This window comes from Gallinula chloropus, assembly GCF_964237585.1.
Source record: "Gallinula chloropus genome assembly, chromosome: 12".
Classification (NCBI taxonomy): domain Eukaryota; kingdom Metazoa; phylum Chordata; class Aves; order Gruiformes; family Rallidae; genus Gallinula; species Gallinula chloropus.
In genome coordinates, this window is record NC_140097.1 from 15,926,691 (window position 1) to 15,940,424 (window position 13,734).

The window sequence follows — 13,734 nt, forward strand, 5'->3', positions numbered from 1 at the left end:
ATGACTTGCACAGAAATGCTTGTGCTGAGGTTTGTTTTGTGAATTAGGCCGAGTCTACTTCAGAAAACATCCTAAAGCAGAGGTTTTTACTGTGAGACCCTAATTTTGAGATGCCATTTATGTTGCTGTCAAAGCTTATGTCAAGTCCCCACACATGCGAGAACAGTTTTTGTCTCTGCATTTGTTACTTGACATCAACAGCAGAAGCAGAGATATTGTAATAAGAGATGTTGTAACACAGACCCAAGGGACCTGCCAGCTTGCTGTGGGGTGCTGGGGGCAGTTTGGGTGCTGAGGCAAGTGCTGCTGAGCTGGATGTCCAGATCCTTTGTGTGGTCTGAGAGCTCTTGCCCTCCTTTTGGCATTGTGTGGCTCACTGGTCCTCTCCTGCAATGCATGGCTGCTCTCATCTTCATCTAAATGTGAAGCAAGAAATAAATTAGTCTTGACCCCCGAGCATAAATTACATCACGAGATACAATTCCTGCAGTAAATCACCCAAACGTTAAATATTTTCCCATTTGCTTTGTGAGACTGACATTTCAGTTTGCTGTGCAAGTGTTGCAGGTGTAAGGTGCCACTTGTCTTAAAGCTGCAGCTTCCAGCTACGGAGCAGTAAGTTCAGCTCTTTGCTTAGTGTTCATCCCAGTTGCATCAGATTTCTGGCACCCTGTTGGGTAGGACCATTCTCTGGGAGTAGCCTTGCTGATTTGTCCCACTAAACCAGTGACAGAGTTGCATTGAGCGTTTTGTGCGTGACGGTGACTTGTGATGATGCTACGCGCTTTCAAAGCGCTGTCTGTCTGCCGGGTGGTTGCTGTGCATCTCTGGAGGAAAAGAAATGCAAATTTGCATTGACAAAAACAAGGTTCTTGCTTTTTCTTTCTACAACCCTGGGTACACCCTTCCTCCACCCATCAATAAATACATCGTTTCCTGCCTTTCAGCACAGCCAGGCAGCCATGTGGTATCTCGTTCTCTTGTTCCTTCTTGAAATTTTGATACTTTCTCCCCCTCTGCCTCATGTTATTACCAGCGAGCCATGGGTATGTAAGTGCCTCTGCATTGACTTTGGGTCTATTCCCTGGAGGATGCTTAAGCTTATTGTTGTTACTTCCCTCTTTTGAAATGCTCCTGCACCCGTCCTTACGCAGCTTTTCCAGGAGAAAAAGGTTGTGGTTAAAGCTGTTCAGGCTTTACTGAAAACTTGTGTTCTCTTTGTGCGTGTCTCTAGGTACACCAGAATTTATGGCCCCGGAGATGTATGAGGAACACTACGACGAGTCTGTGGATGTCTATGCTTTTGGGATGTGCATGTTGGAAATGGCTACCTCAGAATACCCTTACTCCGAATGCCAGAATGCTGCTCAAATCTACCGGAAAGTAACCTGTGTGAGTAAACATCTTCGACTTGCCCTGGGGTTTTGTGACTTGGAGGTTTAAAAATGCATTTTGGTGAGGCATTGGTTCTGTCCCACGTGTAACGTGTTGTAGAGTTGAGGTGTCTGAGCTCTGGGTTACAGAAACCTGTTGCAAATTGATTTGTAAGCTTGCAAGCCCACGGTTGGGTTGTGTTTGCACTGCAGCTGCATAAAGTATTTTCAGTCATCTTTATTGCTGCTTTTGTCTCCATCAGCTGAAAATATATAAAAGTCGAGAAGAATGAGCAGGGAAAAAATGTTTGCTCTGGTCTTGCCTCCTACATGGGGACTTGTCAGACTGAGTTACTCACAAAGCTAACAGGAGTAATCTTTAGGTTACAATTGGAATACTTATTTTACAGGAGGATGTTTGATTCAGATTTTCTCTGTACATGTAACAAATTATCTGAAGATGTGAAAAGGAAAAGATAGCAATGTTTAGTTTTGGAGTCAGGTGAAGGAGCTTTATTACCTGTGGTTCCCCTGACAGGAACCATGGGAATGGGTTTGCTGCATCCTTGGGTGAGGTTGGACTGGAGGAGAAGCCAATCTAGTATAATCTCTACACTGAGTAAAATACCTTCTCCGACATTCTCACCCCAGATGATAAATGTATTTGTCAACTTGAGCTGTACTGCAAATGCCTGAAAAATTCCTGAGTCGGTAAGATGCCATCAGATTGCAGATCAGCGGCTGCAGAGAAACGAGACTTGCCAAAGGCTTTGGCAGCTCTGCCTGTATCTGTTCTTCTTGGTTAGGTGAAACTAAGGATTATGGGAGGCTTTTTTCAGGATAGATTATGTTAGTCTGGCTTGTCAGAGGTTTTCCCAGGTGCTTTTTTCCATCTGGTTGCTACAGAAGATGACAGTGAGCTGTGTGGCTTGGCTCTCTTGTGAAGAGAGATGTACTAGGGATGGGAAGGGGGATAATCCTCAGAAGAAAGCTGCACTAAATCTTACAAAGATTAGTTGCAGATAAGGTTGCCTTTGTTCCTGTGACCTCTAAGGTAGACTAGGTAGGCTTACCCAGTAGACATCTTGAGCGGATCCATCTCTGTCTCCAAGAGTGTGGTCTCCAAATTCGACTATATTCCTCTTACTGAGCAGCTTGTTATGAGCAAAGATCTTCCCAGGTGAAAGTTAGTAATACCTGGCTGATTTTGAAAAGTACTTGAAACCATTTGCCTTCTCCAAGAGGTATGGTGAATCAGGCCAGTACTAATCTGGGTCTGTGGAATCCTGCAGTTGGCAAACGCTGCATTTCCTCATGTGCCATGTGCTGATCTCTCACACTGTGTGTAGACATGGTTTCATCACATACCCGAATGCTTGCATGTGCCAGACAATGGGGTTTTGTGCAATTTAATTTTTATGGGTGTAATATGTATTGTCCAATATCCATCTCTTGCCACCACCAAAGATTGGGGTGCCAGGAGGTTGGTGCTCTCTTTGTGGACTGCTGCACTCGCCAGCTGTGATGATGCTAACCTGGGAGGGGGGCGGGAGGGGAAGCAGATGCTTCTGGTGGTGGTGTTGAAGTCAGTATCACCAGACATGGGAGGGAGGATGTCCCTGCTGGGGCTGAGAGAAATGTCATGACTTTCTGAGAGTGGGAGGACACATCTGAAGGGGGGAAGCGGCTTTATCCCGTTTTTGTGTGAAATGTTGCAAGATGACATTTGTGGCTTGGCAAAGTTGAGTCTTTCCCCATGGATTGCAACCCTGATTCTTCTTGGAGTGTTGCTTTAAACCCATAGCTACTCAGAAGTAATTAATTAAATTAATTACTCAGCAGCTGCTGAGCAGAGCAGCTAGCTGGTTGCTGTGGCTGGCGCAGCTCCCTGTAGCACTGCAGGGATGGTGCATGTGCTGAGCTGGGTCTGTGGGGTTCCTGGGTGCAGTGGTGTTGTGCAGCTCTGCACCACAGGCTGGCTGGAAACATGTGCCACAACCACTTGAAGTGAGGTAGGCACTGTGGCTTGCTGGAGCTGCTCACCCAAGTCCTTATGGGGATGGACGATGGCTTGCTCCACATCACTGTGCCATGATGCTGGGTCATGCTGTTGTTCTGCTCACACTTCCCTGCAAGGAAGAGTGTGTTTTGTTTGACACAATGATATGTGGGCTTCTGGGGGGGGCTGACCCTGGCTGGAGGCCAGATGCCCACTGAAGTCACTCTGTCACTGCCCTCAGCAGTTAGGGGAGAAAATATCTAACGAGAGACTTATGGGCTGAGATAAGGACAGGGAGAGATCACTTAGCAATTAATGTCATGGGCAAACCAGACTCAACACAGAATTAAATGCATCTCATTTATTATCAAATCAGAGTAGGATAATGAGAAATAAAGCCAAATGTTAGCACACCTCCCCACACCCCTCCCTTCTTCCTGGGCTCAACTTTATTCCCAATTTCTCTCCCTCCTCCCCCTTCAACACAGTGGGAGACAGGGATGGGGATTGGGCTCAGTCCATCAGGAGTTGTCTTGGCTGCTCCTCTGCACCTCCTTCACGGGAGGACTCCTCACACTCTTCCCCTGCTCCAGTGTGGGGTCCCACCCATGGCAGACAGTCCTCTACCAACTTCTCCACTGAGAGTCCTTCCCCCAGGGACTGCAGTACTTCACCAGCATGGGCCCTTCTATGGGGTGCAGACATTCAAGACCAGATTGCTCCAGCATGGTCACAAGTCCCCCCAGAAAACCTGCTCCAGCATGGGCCCCTCTCCACAGGCTATGGCTCCTGCCAGGAGCCTGCTCCAACATGGGCTTCCCACTGGGTCACAGTGTCCTTCATGTATCTCCCCCTGTTCCACTGTAGAATCCACCATGGGCTTCAGGTGGAATCTCTGCTCCCCATCATCTTCCATAGGCTGCAGGGGTGCAGCCTGCCTCCCCATAGTCACTTGTTCCATCTGGTATTGGCTCTGTTGGATGTGGGGGAAGTTTCCAGAAGCTTCTTGTAGAAGCCACCCCTGCAGCTCCCCCGCCATTGCCCTTTGGGTGTGCTCAAAATGCCACCCTTGTAGGTGGCTCAGAAGCTTTACAACCACAGGACCTGCTGCAGGGTGTGGGGCCTTGTCTCCTGAGCGTGATACCCTGGGTACCGAGGGGCTTTCCTAGGTGTGCAGGGTGCCTGACCTGCTCCTTTGTGGAGCTGCCATTGTGGCTGAGGTGACCTGAGTGCGTGCATATGTGTTCAGAGACACAAATAACACAGATATCTTCCACCACTCCACACCCCCGGAGAAACTCTGCATACAGTGCTCTGCCATCTGCAGTATTGGTAATTAAGACTTCATAAGACTCCTAAGCCTCATTTATCTCAAAGCAATATCCAAGATGGCAAAGAGTAATGATTAATCAGAGGATTCCTAATTAGATGTTATATTCCAATTTGCAGACTTAAGTAGACATTTTTTTAACCACCCATGAAAGCCTGAGCCAACTCATCTTCTGTGGCCTGTACATTGCCCAGGATCGTATGGTGAGGAGACACAACTTTGTAAACCTGGCCTTAGCACAGATAGCTTGAAAGAGATTGAAATAATGCTTGTTATGAAGAGCAAGTAATGGTGGAGAAGCTGTGGAAGGTCGGTTGTTTACCTGTAAGGAGTATTTTTAGAGCAGAGTATAGCTGGGGTAGAAGGCACCGTGTCTGGATGCGGGGTGTGGTGCTCACTGCTGGTGTCAGCAGTACTGGGATCAAAGGCACTAGGATTTCTTGGGTGGAAAAATTGGAACAACAGTAGCACCAAGGAAAGGGTTAACCAGCTCCCTGCGGAGAGGGAGAAAGCCATCAGCTGCATGATGGAGGAGGAGCAGGGGGTGGACCTCTGGGTGAGGGTGCAGTGGAGCAGCGGGTGCCCTGAAGGGATCCCCACTCACAGGAGGAACATCTGGCAGCTCTGCAGCCTTCCTCAAGGAGCCGTGTCTGCAGGAGCGCTGGCGGCAGCGAGGGACCCCGCTTCCATCTGCGTGAGTCGTGCGGCTGGCACAAGGCGCGGATGCCGTTGAGGTGTAGGCACGTAGGGTCTGGGACTGCTCTGCCGTGCCCTGAGCCCTCACCTAACAGCGGGGTCCCCCTTTAGCTGGGTGGTGACAGCTCTAAATTGCCTCCCTTGAAGAGCTTTGCATTAGGCATGCAGCAGCTGCCACTCCTGTCGGGTTTTACTAGACTGAAATATAGAAATGGACTGTGGACTGAACCTGAGGGGCTGGTGGCTCTGTTCTTCCCAGCGCTGGGTGAGGTTGGGGCTCTTGCTGGAGCAGGATGTGACCCTGACCCTCTCCATGGAGGGGATCAGCAGTGCAGTGCTCCTGTCCACTGTCACATAGTTCAGCTCGTCAGCAGGAAAATTTACTTCAATTTTTGATGAAACTCTTGGTTTTACTCCAGAAACGTAAGCGCTGGGTTTGGTGTTTCGAGCTGAGGGTCAGCGCGGTGTAAAAAGGCGGTTGCTGTGTCTCGTCTCCTGATGCTTTTATTGTAAAACCACAAAATATCTCACTCTTCCTGCCTTGGGCTCAGCACCGCGGCGGCAAGAGATGGAGTCACTAATAGCACCTGAAAGGGTTGCAGTGACTTGCGCTTGCATCAAGCGATGCTCCCCGCTGATGGACAATGACCACCTCTAACTTTGCTTCGGGTCCCGTGGGGCTGCACGTTCCCTAATACCTTTTTCAGTTCTTTCTGCTCTGTCCTCACAATCTACCCTGCTCTTGCTTACTGATGGGATGTAAGATCCATTTGGATTTGTAGCCGTTCAAGTTGCATGTGTTGGTAGTCCTCATAGGTAATGTTTCTATTCCTACACCATTCTGAGACATTGCTGTTTTGCTTTAAGATATTATATATGTCTGAAGTGTGACATTATCACACTTACTTATTCCTGCGACCTTTTTATTCTGCCTGGCTCTGTCCTCATGACTGAAGTGCTGCTGTAGTTTTCCATTCTTGTTTTTACATATCTGTCCACTGAATGTATGTCCCATCCTGGGATAAAGGGGACGGCATTTCCCAGGGCTCATGACTTGCCACCTCCCCTTTCAGCCTGGAGCATAAATGTAAAAAAAAAATATAAACAAAGCAAGTGGGTATGTAACACAAACAGAAAGTACATATTTTTCAAGCAACAAGTCCAAGCCAGGTTTACTGCGGATGACTTTGAAGTGACTTCCTGGTCAGCATATTTGTGGTGACCTTCCTTCTGATGCCATAATCTCATTTTTCATGCATAACTTGGTGGGTTTTCATAGTCAGATTTTTTTTTTGTGTTTAATCATTCTGCCAAATGATTGTGATGTAGACAATGGGCATATTTAGTGATGCGGCGTCGGGGTCTGTGACCTTCCCACGCAGCTCCAGCCCAATGTTTTCTTACTGATGCACCGCAGAGTGCACAGCAGACTGGCTGTATCTGCCCAGGCTTCCTGGTGACCTCGCTGGGTTTAGCAGCACAAACCTGTGCTTTAAAACCAGCCACGTGTTTACAGTGTTTGGTTTTGCATTTTATATTTTCATAGTCTTTTTTTATAACTGTATTGAAAGTTTTCTCAGCATCACAGGCTATTGTCTATATTGCTCAGAGAGACAGAGTCAGTACTGCAGCTACGGCACGGCAGCCTCAGGCAGAGGAGGAGATGGTGCCACTGCACTGCTGGTTCGTGTGTGTTTTCAGACCTCTCCGTTGAGCTGCAGATAATCTTCTTAAGTTGGCATTAGGATTGAGTGCCATTTTGGGGTGAAACAGCGATGAGTTGATAATTACATATGGTAACCTGGCTGCTGAATGGTGAGGAATAAAATCCTGCCAAATCGGGAACTTCCACTTTGTTGACTTCAGAGACTGTGATATTGGTGGAATTTCAGTTGAAAATGTGGATTAGTGCTTTTATTTTAAAAAAATACATCTTCCTTCCCTAGGAACTCTGTGAGCTAGAGACTACCTTCAGGTGGGAGGTGGAGCTTTAGTCTGAAGTAGGCTCTGTCTAAAGTAGGCAGGCACCTCCAAGGAGAAATTCAGAAGAATTATGGGCTGCCACGGGTCAGGCTTCACGTTGACTTGCCTGGCACCTGCCGTGCATCTTACAGAGTATTTTGTGGCACTCTGTCAAAAGCATGCTCTGCTGCTGGACAAATGACAAGCAGCTACTTTTAGACTTCTGAAGAACAAGGTCCATGAGTATTTCCCCTGACATAAAGGTTAAAATGCCCTGAATGTGCCTGCCTGTTGACTCACATACAGTGTACTGGAGTGCAGTGCATTTTGCTTCAGAGTGAAATCAGAAAGAAGGTGAGGTAACTAAAGGGGTGTGGGGAGTTGGAAGCAAATCATCCTGTTTGAGACAGAGAAATGGTCAAAGGAGAGATGATTTGATCTCTTTTGCCCTGGGATTATATAAATACCCCGTGCACCTCATGCCACTCAGCCCTGTGTTTTAGGTGCCAGTGGTATTGCATTTACTTTTTTTTAGGAGACAGCTGTACACTTTTCAAACTGTTACAGGCAACTTCTTAGTTAATATACATTGGATTTTGGTGCTGTTTCCTTGGGAATGCTGGGGATAGACAGACATCTTCTGTATGAGTGAATGAGCTGAGTCCTTCAGTTGCCAACAGAAACCTGTGTTTCCCGTAACCCCCATCATTGTCAGGAGGTCTGTAAGCCCCAGGGCACGGCACTGTAGCGAGGGTTTGCAGCCCTCAGTGACATGGCCTTGGAGCTTTAATGGTGAGTGAGAAGCAGAAGTGTGCTGGAGCACAAGGGCATCGAGACAACCCTGTGGTGAAGCAGCTCTGCTCAGTACTGCGTGTTTTGTCCTTGTTTGTTTTAGCCATCTGTTCATGGCTTACCTGTTCAGTAGATTAATACAATAGATGATTGGAGAGGAGTCACTGTGCCTTCAAAAGATGTTGAAAGTCCAACGGTGTTCAGAGGAGTTGCTTTTTTTTTTTGTAACCAGAGGTTAGTCCCCAGGATCTGACAAAAAGACTAGTTTTGGGAAAACCTAACTTCTGGCTGCTCAATAAGCTCTGTCCTGCTGCACTCCAGCCCTTTCATCGTGAATGATGTAAATGAAGATTGTGAATTCTGGAAAAGAGAATTAAATCGAGAGGTGCTGTGATGAGCTTAGGTAGGTGAGATGTATATTGCTCAGGGTGGCTGAAAGCTCCTCAGGTAGCCTGGTGAAAGTTACCTCTACTGCTTTCTTTGGTGGGTGTTTTTTTGTTTGGACACGTTTCCCCCCACCAGATAAATTGATACGGATCCACATTTGTGGGATATTTTTCAGTAAAGGTGAAGCTCCAGCAGGTGATGGTCTGTATTGGCCACTCCTGATGAGCGTCACTAAGATGGAAATTGCTGGTTTTCTGTAACAACTGGGAGTGTTTGAAAATGTGGAGGTGTATCCCATTGCTTTTGGTGTTAACTAGCAAAGGTTTAATCAAACTCTTCCCCAGCCAAGGACATAGTAGGCTTCTGTGTTAGGGTAGAGAGGATTCATGCGGAAAATGTCTTCTGGTACTTCCTTGGCTTCTTTCATTTATAATTCAGGTATTTGAGCTCTCTTAAGGAGCCCGTGTGACACTGGTGTGTTTCTGTCTTGAGCAGCTTGGGCTTTGCTAGGCTAGGCACTCCTGGGCATTTTGATACATGTTTCTAATACCCAAAATCGAACCCTCATCTCCCAAGTACGTTCTAGGTTTGCTTAAGCAAATAATTCTCTTTAGTGGGTCACAGCCAGCCAGCCACATGTGCGGATTATTTTGTTTTGTTTCCCACAGGAATTACTTTTTTCAATCTCAGCAGCGCTCTGCCGAGGCACAAGCAGGGACCTGGGTCTTTGTATGACTGCTCTGTCATTTTGCATTTTGTTCCCCCAAAACTTAGGAATGATATATTGCATTCTCAGGTTTTAAGCCAAATAGGAACTAGCTGGCCTGAAATAAATAACTCCCCTTTTAAAGTTTAATCTGAGGCTTGAATGGCAACAGAGAGTTAATAAAAGGATAAAGGTATAATCTGATGCTGGGACGTTCAGAAACACTGAGAGCTGCCAGCTCTCACTGAAATTTACCCATCAATGTATCTCAGACTAAATGCAGTGAAGTTCTGCAGACAGTTTCTGAAATACATATCACCTGGGGTATTTTTCATCCAAGACAGCATCAGGTGAGCCAAATTTCCACTCCTGAGTACCACAGACCTCCACATCTGCCACTGCACAACCCATTATTTACTGTTCTTTCGAGGGGGAAACTTTAAAAGGATTTGAATGGAACTAAATGTCCAGCTTCAGTGTTGTGCTTAATCAGACTTCGGGGCTTTTTAGATAAAGGAATTGTTTCCTTTTTATTCTGCTTCTTGACTTCATTGGCAGCACTTAGGTCCTTAAGCAACAGGGTCTGACTGCAGCATCTGTTCACAGATTAATTTTGTCAGAATGTTCATGTAGGTAGAGATCTTGCTTTTTTTTTTAAAGTGGAATCAAGTTTTTGTGTGTAATTTAAGCTGAACATCACAAATAAAAAGTAGAGCTCCTTGCATCACCACTCATGTCAATTATGGCTGAATACATACATGAAGAGTACTTATGGGAAGTCCTCTGTTGAGCTAGGTGGAATGAGTTACAAATGTTACCCTTCTTGGTGGCTGTTAGTTGATCCTATATCATGTGACAAGGAGAGTGGTTGGGTGCCCTTGCTGGAAATGATGGCTGTTCTGAACAGCACATCCCTTCCTGCCGGCCTGCAGCCTGGTGTCTGAAGGCATCGTCAGCCTGGGCATTGAAGATGCATGGTGGCATGTGCAGGATCGCTGCCCAGGTGTTCCCTGTGGTCTTTTTAGTTTTTCTGGACATTCTAATTCCATGTACAGAAACATGATACAATACAAAAACTGTTACTTAACCTGAGAACCCATTCTACTTCTCGGTCTCTCTTTATATTGGTAAGATATGTGATATTTTAATTAAGAAGCTGTATATCTTGAGGAGGATCATGCTGAGTACAAACCCATGTGCTTATTTTGAGGTGGAAATTAAAGAGTAGCTTAAATGGGCGATTAAATTTTTCATTAAGACTGATGATTTCAAAGGATGACTTAGTCCGGGGACTGAATTGACTGAAAAAGGTAGAAAAATGTCCTTAATTAAGATATATAATGTAATTCTTTTTCAAACTGAATTGTTGTTTTCTGTCATTTCAGGGTATAAAGCCAGCAAGCTTTGAGAAAGTTACTGATCCTGAAATTAAGGAGATAATTGGAGAGTGCATTTGCAAAAATAAAGAAGAAAGGTTTGTTCCATGTAATCAAGTTCTGTATTAAATAGCATGGATGCAGGGATTTTGAAGTTGTCCATGGATTTTTGGACTGGCCTCTGGGTTTTCCCAATGCAGGAGAAAATGTGGTATGGAAATACAAATGTAAATGATTGCCCGCTTTCCTGCTGTTCCACATCAGGATAAGTGAATAAATGCCCTTGTTGTGTCTCTCAACCTCTTGGCTTTAAAGAATAAGGTCAGAAAGCCTTACTATGGACATGGGAGCTGGAGTATTCTTGCATATTCTGGCATAACTGTCCCTAAAACCTTGTTCAGGAGGCTCTGCATGGAGCATTGAGTACCATGGGGGTTGACCACAAACGTGACGTGGTAGATTCACCCACCATGAGCTGTTGTAGCAGATTCCCTCAACTCACTAGCTTCTGGATATGGAGACAAATTGTTCTTAGTTTCCAGCTTTGGGTTTAAACCCTAATGTCCTTATACTGGCCTCTCCTAGACAAGGGTCTCTGTCCTTCTGTATTTCCTGACTTTCACAGATAATGTTTCTAGGCACCTCAGCTGATGATCCAGAAGGAGCCTCTTTTATTCATTCTCTTTAAGCTCAGATACTCCAGAAAACTTGAACAAAGCTGCAGTTGCATTTCTGTCCAAGCTTATCATGTATGAATGTTGCTGAAGCTTTGTGAAATAGGAAACGTCACGTTTTCAGCAGTCCTCAGTAACGTGGGCTATGCGGTGCCTTTTTGCTAAGAACACAGATTTTTTTATTGATGAAAGCTAAACATACTGTAAACGTTTTTGCCTTTAGCAGCAGCTTCTTGTCACAAAACCTCTTTGGAATTACGTAAGACTTGCAGCATTTGAATGTTCTTTCTATCCATTCCAGATACGAAATTAAAGATTTATTAAGCCATGCCTTTTTTGCTGAAGATACTGGGGTAAGAGTGGAACTTGCGGAAGAAGACCATGGTAGGAAATCCTCTATTGCCTTAAGACTCTGGGTAGAAGATCCTAAGAAACTGAAAGGAAAACCCAAAGATAATGGAGCCATTGAGTTTACTTTTGATCTGGAGAAGGAAACTCCTGATGATGTTGCACAAGAAATGGTAAAATACACTTCTGATAAAATGTGTATATATTTAGTAGTGCATAACTCTCAAAGGAAAGCAGGAATGAGTCTGTATAGTAACTTTGACTTGACCCATTCTAGGTGCCTAGTTTAAGCAGTTGGGATTGAATTCAGAATGAATACTGCAAGAGGGGGGTGAATGGGGAAGAACTCTAACTGAAAAATACTGTTTATCAAGTATGAAATGAGCTGCATGAAATGGCATTTCAAACAGCTTAGGGGACCATAGATGTCTCTTTGACTTGTACGTTTTCAAAACACTTTTGCCAGTTTCTGTTAGCTGTTGAATGTCTTAAATTTGTTTGGAATCTGTTTAGTTTCAGACAGCAGCTTGAAATAAATTTGAAGAGTTCAAAAGTTCAACCACAAAATATCCTGTGCTGAATTCTTCAAAACGTTTCCGCTTCTTTCCATCTTTTCTGTTGCTTTTTATTTAGGAGGAGCATAGGGGAGGAAGGCCTCTGGTCAGCCACTCTATGATCAAACAGAAATAGGAGCCTAGTTTCAAGCACGCTGCATGGAGTTAGGAATAAGTTTTGGATTTTTTAACAGATGAGTTAAACTTGAATTTCTGTATTTTCATAACTTGTGGGGTTTTTTCAGAAAAATTGGTTTGTGTTCCAGTTTCACTGTACAGTCCTTGAACTCATATTTAATGATGTATTTGCAGTTGTTTAGGTTTTTCTATGCCATGGGGATATAGGATCAGCAACCGCTGAGTCAAGGGTCTGAATTTTCTTGTGCCTGCAGAAATGTTCCTGTTGTAATCTGAATCCCAAGGGGTCCCATTTAATGACACTGCTGTCACCACTCCTGTTCTGCTTAGGAGGCACTCATTTTGGTTGTGTTGCCTTACTATGCTTGGACTGTTCACCAAGTATTCCAAATTTAGTGGCAGAAATTCAGGCTCCTCTGTCTTGCTGCTAGTTTGTAGTAGGTCCGATATTTTTTGAGCAACATATTGGTACAGAACTCATTTATTTTAAAAGTTATTCTGCTACAGTGACTTGCTGTTATATTTTGCATTTGAATATTTAGGACAGTACTTGAAATTTTGAAATTTTCTAGGTTACTTGGCCCCTAGTTTTGTTTTGAAGAGGAAATAATTAATGTAAAAAGTATATTTAAAAGGATCACTCCCAGACTAATGTAAGGCTATGCCCTTTCCCAAATAATTTTAAATCTTGTGTTTTACTATTACATTAACGGTTACCTAAGCTACTGCAATGAAATGCTTTCACGCTTGAAGCTTTTTGCATGGATTGGGCAAGGGGGACACGCATCTGTTCCTAAATGTCTTTTCTAAGCCTTCATGAATGGAAGGAACTTTGGTAGAACACCAAAGCCGTGTGTTTTCATCACTTTGTGTTTCTTTGTGTGCTGTGGAAGGATGTAGGAGACCTTGAGTAAGGGGAATGATTTATTGTTGTTGATGGGGTTTCAGTAGTTGAGCATCACAGCCTATCCAAGCAATGTGGGCAAAAGGAACCTGAAACAGTCTGGTGGATCTGCAGTCTGAAGTTACCTTGCACAGCCAGTGACTGCTGTGAATCAGCAGATCCTCATTAAACTCACCATTCTCCATGTAGAGATGTAGGAATAAGAGTTGTTTAGAAAAGCTGTTGATGTGGCAGGTTTTCAGTGCCTTCCCATTAAGCTTTGCCATGAAGAATTTACATGGATGCACTAGTTAATACCATACAAGGTTCTCTGGTCCTGTGTTGTGGTGATGGTGTGGGTTTGTGGTTAAACCACCACAGGTGGCTCTCCCTTGGTTGTTAGTGTTCACTGGGTCATCAGTTCAGGAACATCTGGGAGGTCTGAGGGCATCGGCAGTGGAAAATACCCATCTGCAGCTGTATTTTAAGCTGCTTTTCACCTATTCATTTTTAACA

At 44.8% G+C, this 13,734-nt stretch overlaps 1 protein-coding gene across 1 annotated transcript in view; it reads left to right on the forward strand.

The window, feature by feature from the left end:
* WNK2 (WNK lysine deficient protein kinase 2) overlaps window positions 1–13,734 on the forward strand; it is a gene marked incomplete at its 5' end in the record, with an annotated part of 101,781 nt that overhangs the window by 38,030 nt on the left and 50,017 nt on the right. Inside the window, 3 exons of the mRNA XM_084269567.1 lie at window positions 1,235–1,392; window positions 10,631–10,719; window positions 11,597–11,816. Coding sequence (XP_084125693.1) covers window positions 1,235–1,392; window positions 10,631–10,719; window positions 11,597–11,816 — 467 coding nt within the window. The remainder of the gene's footprint in view (window positions 1–1,234; window positions 1,393–10,630; window positions 10,720–11,596; window positions 11,817–13,734) is intronic.